This window comes from Benincasa hispida, chromosome 8, assembly GCF_027475165.1.
Source record: "Benincasa hispida cultivar pf3 chromosome 8, pf3_genome.v1.1, whole genome shotgun sequence".
Lineage (NCBI taxonomy): Eukaryota > Viridiplantae > Streptophyta > Magnoliopsida > Cucurbitales > Cucurbitaceae > Benincasa > Benincasa hispida.
In genome coordinates this window covers 47,065,633-47,074,716 of record NC_143485.1, presented here as the reverse complement: position 1 = coordinate 47,074,716, position 9,084 = coordinate 47,065,633, and the positions used below count along the sequence as shown (strand labels likewise).

Here is a 9,084-nt window from a genome sequence, read left to right as displayed (position 1 = left end):
AAGAAGAACTTGAATTTACCATGAAAATTAATCTTATGTTTATTACATTGGATGAAAAGGAAAAAAAAAACATTTAGTACTTTCAAATCATGGAAAGTAAGAATTGTGTGTTTATCAAATAAATATGGAGAAAAAAAAAATCCCATAAGTAGTTAGCCTTATGATTTTCAATGTGCATTTTCTTTCTTTATGTCCAGCTACCACATTTTCACCCCGAAAGTCATTGTCTTCATTTTTCTTAATTTTTTTTTATTAATAAAGTAAAAGAAATGTAAAATTGACATCAATCGTCCACAAACTTCTATAAGCTTCGGGGACACGTGTGAAGAATGTTTGAGGTCCCCACGAAAAAACAACACACAAAAAATGGCTATATTCAAGCTAAATCCTTATGTTGTTTGATTTCACCCTTGTTTTTAAATTTTAGTTTTATCCAACCTTTTAATTTATTTTAAAATATTTACAACACATTTAAATATTTAGTCCCATTTTTTGCAACAAAATAAAAAATTGTTGGATTCTTGTCATGAAAAATCTATTCGCTCACAAAAGTGAATTTGAATAAATGGTATTCACATGTGATCTGTTCTTAGAAGTTGGGGATTCAATCTCTCACATAATAATTGTTCAACTCTAAAAAAAATACTCTATTTTTTTTCTTTTCAAAGGCTCTTAGTGAATAGATTTTGTATTATAATGTGCTTTACAAATCCATTCATTTTAATTTGTTTTAAACCATATATGTGTGTTGGAGAGTGATAGTTAGAGTAGTGATTTTTTTTTTTTTTTAAAAAAAAGAGATTTAGGTACCATTGATTTTTAAACCATTAAATTTATGTTTAGTTACAAATTTTTTAACGTAATTTTCAAATATTTGAAAGTGATTTTAGATTATTATGTTTGGTTCAAAAAGTGAATCTAGAGTTACCCAATTACTCAAAATTATATTTATATTTGAAAAATTATTAATTAACTAAATAGTTATGGTAAATATCTATTTCTATTTATTTTATTGTTAAATTCTTATATGCATAGTTGATATTTTGAGTAAGAAGAAAATTTAAAAAATATATAATTATTTGTTTTATTAATAATTTAATGACAAATAATGGTTGTTATCTTTTGTTCCAATATTTTAAAATTTTTAAGAAATGATTTCACAAATAGCTAACCCATAATATTTTAACAAAATCTGAATTAGATAACCATTTTGGGACTAATTCACGGTTGATCACTTAACAAAAATCACTTATTAACTAATTCCTTCAAAACCAATTTGAAATGATTTTAGATTTTTCTAAAATTAATTTGAACCCAGAAAAGCGATTTTGGCAAAGAAAAAAGGATTCTAACCATCTCAAAATCACTTCCAAACATGCCCATAAGTTTTCTGACAATCACTTTTAACATCTTTATAATTATATCTCATAAAACTTAAGAACATATTTTAAAGTGATTTTGATATTGTCACAGTCAAAAGATATTCTAAAACATATCATTAGTTACTAAAACCAAACATAATACAATGTTTTCAACGGTAATTGTCGTGATCTTCCATCTAAAAGATTGGAGATTCAGTCACTCATCTCTATAGTTGGTATTAAAAGAAATAATAAATATAATGTCTGATTTTATCTTTCAAATATAAATTTATATCAACAAAATTAATTTTAAATCATAATAAAAATAATGTTATTGAATAATTTTGCACACGACAAAAGCTTATATATAACAAAAGTTGGCTATGTGTTGCGGCTCGCGCAGCTAGCTTTTAATGTCATGGAGGCTCATCCACCGTTGTCGTTGGAAGATCTGTGGGTAATTGATGATGTTTCGTGGCTTACTTTGATCCTTTAATCAAACTTCTCCTTGAAAGAAAATAAAATTAATAGTTTTCAAACATTGATGTAATAACAATGCAAAATGAAAAACATTAATATTTAATTTATATTCTATACATTTAACTAATTCAATGATTGGATTGGTCCTCTTTTTTCTTCTACAGAATTCTAAAAAGCTTCCGTAAATACGAGGAAAAAATTTGAGGTCAAAATTAAAACATCAAGATTAAATGGTTTACTTTAGTCCATTTTAAACTTTACAAATGACCATATTTGAATTTTAAGTTTATTCTATTTTGTTTTGGGATCCATATTCGAGAGCGTCATACTTTATGTGTCGATTATATATATGAACTTGTTTAAGAAATCTATAGTAAATGAATAAGAATAAGTCGAGTGTCAAGTAATGCTATTGGTAATAGATATGTGACTTCCTTAGAACATTTACAAATGATTACTTAGAGACATAATACTACAATATCGTAAACAATGTTTAGATGAGTGGTTTAAAATTTATAAACTAAAATAGAACAAACATGCAAATTTAACTTATATCTCATTTGATAACTATTTGGTTAATTTTTGGTTTTTAAAAATAATACTAATAAATATGTATTACTTTCACTTATGAATTTCTTTCTTTTTCTTATCTACTTTCTAAAACATTTTCAAAATTTCAAGCCAAATTTAAAAAGTAAGGTGAAAAATTAAAAGAAGTATTTAGAAATTTTTATTATTTTTAAAATTTAACTAAAAATTCAAACATTTTATTCTTAAATTAATTATATTTAAATAATTAAAATGACAAATCTAAAATTTAACCATGGGCCTTATTATGGAGGAATTTGGACCTCACAAGATAGACAAAGAAAATAAAAAAAAGATAAGAAAACATAAATGCTAAATAAAGTGAATTTATCGATCATATAGATCCATCTCATCCATATTACATAAGAGGAAAATGTAAATTTTATCACATTCTTCTTATAAATACGTCATTATTACTCTATGTGAGGGAATTGGAACTTTATCTAGGATCTTGAAGTTGATATGAAATTTAGATTTTAATCTAAGAACTTCTTACTTCTTCTCCATTACATTACATAGTTCTTCCGTTTATGATTTATTTTATAATTATTTTTTAAATAACAAATTTAAGAAATTAATCATGTGCATCAAGGGCGTCCTGAAAAATTAGGATTGTATATAATATAGATTACTTTAGCCTTAGGGAGTTAATTGTGGAGTTGGATGTGTCCGGTAGCGAAAGGGAATCTCACGCGCCGGAAACTGCCAAATAAGCGTCAACGGCGGTGGCGAGGAGCCGCGTAATTGCCACGTCGGCTGAGGAAATTTACAAAGATCTCAACTCAAATGATCGCCACAAAAAAATAAGGTACAATGATTAAAATCTGGTAGGGGAACAGGTGGGTCCCACTTTCCTATAAAAAAAAATATCGATCATCAACGTCATGGATTTATCCACGTGTAGATCAATTTAATCAAGTGTCTAATAATTGAACGGTGGCTCCCACCACTTACCTCCGGATTATGATTTTAGGATAAAATGCATCTCCCATCTGCTGCGTCGCTTTTAATTGTTTCTTCTGTCTCGCTAATTGTTTTTCGCAATACCTCGCTTCTCCATTTCCCAAATATATAATTATTAGGTTTAAATATTATTTTCATATATCCACTTTTTAAGTATTTGTTTATTTTATTTTAATTCTTATTCATTTTCATTTCTATACTTTTAGAATATTTATTTTGTTCTTTAATTTCTATTTTTACTTCATTTTTAGGAGATTAGAATGAATACTTTTTTAAATTTCAAAGATAAAATAAAATTTAAAAGTGAACATATAAGGACCAAAGTGAATATTTTAAAAGTATGGAGACCAAAATAAATAAAAAAACTCAAAGTAGTATTTAAACCTAATTATTATTATTTTAACCACTTTATTTTATTTCTATTTAGTTTTCAAATTTTCTAATCAAATACTGCACATTTTGAAAAACAACTATTTTATTTTTTATTCTAAATTTTAAAAATATAAAATTATAGTTACAAAATAGGAAAAATTACAAAAACCACTATTGAAGTATGGTAATTACACCCTTAAACTTCTAATTGTAAAAATTGAGCTCTCAAACTTATACTAGTGTTAAAATTGGACTTTCAAATTTACAAAATTTATAGAAATTAGAACCCCGAATGATATAAATTGAACCCTCTAATTTATACAATTGCTACAATTTTTATAATTATGTAAGTTTGAAAGTCCAAGACACTCGCATAAGTTTGAGACATCAATTTTTACAATCAAAAGTTTGAGAATATAGTTGTAACTATTCTCGTACTTTAGGATAGTATTTTCAACTTATACAATTTATTAGAAATTATAATATTAATTATATAAAAATTTTTAACTAAGACACGTTCATAAGTTAGTTCATAATGCTTTATAATATTCAATCTAAAATTGAGTGGGTAACTATAAATCTACAAGATTTATCATTATCAATATGATGCAAAAAAATTATTTAAAACAATGATTTAAATTAAAATTCACTTTCTCGATTTGATGTTAAATTTACATATATAAAAACATGAAATGTAACTATATTTTCAAATTGTCTATCCTATCTGGATCATAATTGTTTAAGAGAAAAACTAAATAAATTAATTGGAATGATAATTTTAGTATTTCTTTTTGACAACAATAATTTTACTTATTTATTTATTTTATTCTATAAATGGCGTTTTAATAATATTTGAATTTATTAAGCACGGTTGGACATATAGGGGAATATCACCCTAACTACAAAGGAGGAAAACGACAAATACTTCGAGTGCTTGGATGAGCTAGAATATTCTGCTTGTATTTTAAATTAACAATATTTTCATTGTTAAATATAAAAAGTTAATGATTGATTTTTAAAAAATCATTTTGGATATAATAGGACATAGATTAAAGAGATAAGACACATTGTGAAATTAACAATATCAACTCAAGTCTTTTTCAATTTTATTTATATTTTGTTTCATTTTAAGTAGGAACTTTTGTCATTATTATTTTATTTGGATTTTTTTTACCTACTATTAACTTCTCTTTATTGTTTTTTTTTTTTTTTTTTTTTTTTTTTTTTTTTTGTATTATTGAAAAACATTGGAGATTTTAGACTAGTGTTAAAAGTATATATTTTTAAGAGATATTCAACAAAATTTTATTTTTAGAATCTAATTTTAGTAAGAATGACTCTATGGCAAAGTTGACAACATATAAAGTTTTGTTTTCCAAAAATTAATTTTTGTTCAGTAAAGGTTTGCCAACATTTTAAAACTAATAAAAGAAATAAAATTTGTTAAAAAGATGAAAAATTTATAATTCAATTATTGGATGAGATGTTAATATGAATCACATGTTACATTTAAACTAATTTGGAGGTATATGATATTGGCTAATGAATAGGGCAACAAAATGTTAAATCATTTTTTTAAAAAATAAATTGTTAAGAAATTGAAACAAAGCTGTAAATAGAAAAAACACCATCACACATCTTCTATTAGTACTATCAAGAGATATTCAACAAAGTTATCACCATTAGAATAAAAGTTTATAATACTTTACAACTTTTGTATTTTGTAATCTGTAAATGCTTGCATTTAAGAAACGAAAAACATCGAGTTTCATGTTTCTACTTATAAATAATATCATATAAGATGTAACTTAAAATTATCGCCATAATTAAATTATTATTATCTTTATAATTATTGAGAGAATATTCACCACAACTCTTGAGACAAATGTGAGGGAGGGGACAGACATTTCATTTTAAGAAATGTAATGAATATTTTATTTGCTAAACAATTCTCGAATGGTCTTCATCACTTTTTGGTAACAAAATTATAAACAATATCATTTATCTTCATTTTTGAAAAAAATAATAAAGAGAAAAATGTGTTATTATTTATTTAAGATAAATATAAATAAACAAATTTATCAACTAGCAACCAAAACCAAAAAGCCAGGAAGTTGTTCACATGGCCCCATTTGCACAATTGTTTGTAAACTCAGCAACAGTTTATTCCAATCTTTATAAAAAAAAAAAAACATTCTAGTTTTCAATTGAACATATCTTAACAAAATAAGGTACTTATTATCACATACAAGTTTTTTATTACATGATTATCATAATTATTGAACTAAACAAAGTATTTCCTTTGAGTTATTTTTCATAACTATATAAGATCTTTTAATTTTTTTAATAACAGAATCTTAATAAAGATCCTGAAATTAATTATGATATTGCAAAATTAATTTATTGTATGTTAATAAATAATAACAATGGTTGTAGTTATATAAGTGAATATTAATTTTTGGGATTAATTTCCTTATTATATAAAATTTGTAACGAAAGTATTAAAAAGAAAAGAAAAGGGTGGTATGGTGGATATTCGAGCATATCCAGATTAGGTTGATTAAATGGATCGGCATTATTGCATCTGTCGAAACTGACGTGGATCCCCGCTGTCCGGTCTATTAAAGTCCACGAGGATCAGTATACCAGTTTGATCCATCATATCCAATACGGAAACGCCACATCATCAATGTGGAGCCCACTTGTGCGCGGCGTCTTGTTTTATCAATTCGGTTCTACGGGTAGGGCCCGCTTTCATCCCAACATTTGGTATATATAAAACAGAGTGTTCCAATCTATTTTACACAACCCACACAACTGAAAAAAAAAATTAAATTAAATTAAAAATGACCGGCCGGAATTTCCCGGGATTCGAGGTTTCGAGTTTTTCCGGTATGGTTTTTGGGTTTCTGGACGACGGCGAAGGGTTTCCGGCGGAGGGATTCGGGAGTAGTTTCGAGAGCCAAGAGAGTGAAACGACGCCGTTTGGTGAAAATGACGAAGAAAAAGAAAACGGTGAGAGCTTGGAAGAAAGCAAGAGCTTTTGGGAGACTCAAAATCAGATCTTACAAGTGAGTATTTCTAGTTTTGATTTTTTTAGATAATTAAAAGAAAATTTGAGGTTAATTTTAATAAAGTGTATTTAATTTTTGGTAATGTAGGGGACGATATGTCGGACTAATTCTGTGGAATCAAAGATAAGAAATGCGACAAAGGAGGCAGTTAAAGAAATACAGGCGACCGGAGGAGCCTGTGGATGTGGAAGATCCGTTCTGGCAATGACGGGCTGTCGGAGCTGTTTGCTGAGGGAGGTTTCCGGTCACCTGAGAAACGCCGGCTACGATAGTGCCGTTTGCAAAACCAAATGGAAAAGCTCACAGCATATACCCTCAGGTAAACAAACAAACAAAATTAAAGAACTTTTTTCTATTATTATTATTACTTGTTAAGAGGATGCTAAAATGTGACAATTTATTAGGTGCTCCACTAAATTATATCTTGGTTCATTTGTTTTTTAAAAAGCTCCGACATCCAACCAGTAATAATTTTATTCATGTCCATAAATCCTTATTTTTTCAATAAACCTCGACAACTATCTAGAGAACCACACTGAAAATTTAGCTTTCTACTCGACATAGAAAGCAAACATTATATCTACAAAAAAAAAAAATAAATATTTTTAGACCTTTAAGTTTTGGGTCTAATTTCTATTTGAAAAATTGTTAAATTTTGAATTTAATTTCAATTTAATTCATAAGTTTCATAATATTACAATTTTACTCTTGAAATTTAGTTTTCATTTAATTTGATTTTAGACTTTTATTTTTTAACTCAAGAATATTCCCTTTCAATCTTTGGGTTAATATTTATTAATTAATTTAAAATATTGTTGAATTTCATAGCTAATAAAATTCTAAAAGTTTCAAATGTGACACAAGTTTTTTATACATAAACTCTCTCTTTCTTTACATACGAAACAATAATTTTTTTGATAACTTTTTTCTTTAAAAAAATGATTGAATATAGGAGTGATACACAATAGATGGTTACATTTAAGTGTTTTTTTTCCCCCTAAATTAAAAGTTCATAAAGTTACATAAATTATGCATAGAGTTTGTGGTGTACAGCTCCCCAAGCAGGGGACTTTTCTAGAGAGGAAAAAGTAAGAATAAACAATAGGCATATTGAGTAGGTGTTTAATATATTATAAAAATAAAAGGAAAGGAAAAAAAGTAGAGCAAAGAAAATAATATATATATAATTTGAAATTGAACAGGGGAACACACATTTTTGGATGTGGTACACAAAAATTCAAAGAAAGGAGAAGTAAGGTTAATAATAGAGGTAAACTTGAGAGCAGAGTTTGAAATGGCTAGAGGCAGCGAGGAGTACAACCGCCTGGTGCGGCGGCTGCCGGAAATATTCGTCGGAAAAGTGGAGAAACTGGAAGGCATAATAAAGGTAATATGCGGCGCAGCGAAAAAGTGCATGAAAGAAAAGAAAATGCATTTGGGACCATGGAGAAAACAGAGATACATGCAAGCCAAATGGCTTAGCGCATGTGAAAGAACCATGTCAATGCCTCTTAATTCTGTCCTTCCCTTTTCATCTGCTCGCCTTTCCAAGCCCACAGCCTCCATGCTCACCGTTGATTTCCTCGACATATTGCCTAATCGGACGGCTGTTCAAGTTGTCTGATTTTTTATTCTTATTTATAAAACTAATTGTAGAGTTCTCTTCTTCTTCTTCTTCTTCTTCTTGGTCTAGTTGTAAACTTTGATAGTGCTGATGTGTAAATAAAATCCACAATCCCATGATTATTAGAACCAAGGCCAAGCCTTTATGTTATTTTCCACTTCATGATTGAAAATAATGTTAAATTAAAGTCCGTTTAATTAGGGACATAATTGAAATATAATTCAATCAGTAATGAGGATTCTCTTAGTAAAGTTTAGGTTTCATTCCTCTAACTTAAAATATGGGTTTATTTTTCGTTTTTAAAAAAGTGGGTTCTATCTAGATTTTGGATATGAATCACTTTTTTAAAAATTGGACTTGCTTTTGGGCCGACCCGTTGGGGTCATATTTGGACCACTGTCTGTCATGCCAGTTTAATGTGTTTATCATTGGGTTAACCTAATGTATAGTTATTTATACTTTATATATATTATAAAAAGCATTCTTCTTAATATTATATTTATGATATTAGTTTTAAGTTAATTAAAAACTAAATGAAATTTATAATATCAATACTTTTAAGTCTAAAGATAAATTTCATGAAGATTGAAATTCTAATAACTTTTTGTTAAAATTATATATA

At 27.2% G+C, this 9,084-nt stretch overlaps 1 protein-coding gene across 1 annotated transcript; it reads left to right on the top strand.

Annotated features, from left to right (window-relative positions):
* The first annotated feature begins 6,561 nt into the window (after positions 1-6,561).
* On the top strand, positions 6,562-8,594 carry LOC120082785 (uncharacterized). The gene is made up of 3 exons (XM_039038088.2): positions 6,562-6,835; positions 6,926-7,157; positions 8,041-8,594. Exons 1-3 carry the CDS (start codon positions 6,611-6,613, stop codon positions 8,460-8,462), a joined length of 879 nt encoding a protein of 292 aa, XP_038894016.1. The 5' UTR covers positions 6,562-6,610; the 3' UTR covers positions 8,463-8,594.
* Positions 8,595-9,084: the final 490 nt, after the last annotated feature.

What these genes read in the sequence shown, in the direction of transcription:
- LOC120082785 (XM_039038088.2), top strand. Translation starts at nt 6,611, where the DNA reads ATGACCGGCCGGAATTTCCCGGGATTCGAGGTTTCGAGTTTTTCCGGT. An exon ending in CTCAAAATCAGATCTTACAA is followed by an intron (nt 6,836 to 6,925) that starts GTGAGTATTTCT and finishes TTGGTAATGTAG; the next exon opens with GGGACGATATGTCGGACTAA. An exon ending in CTCACAGCATATACCCTCAG is followed by an intron (nt 7,158 to 8,040) that starts GTAAACAAACAA and finishes GAAATTGAACAG; the next exon opens with GGGAACACACATTTTTGGAT.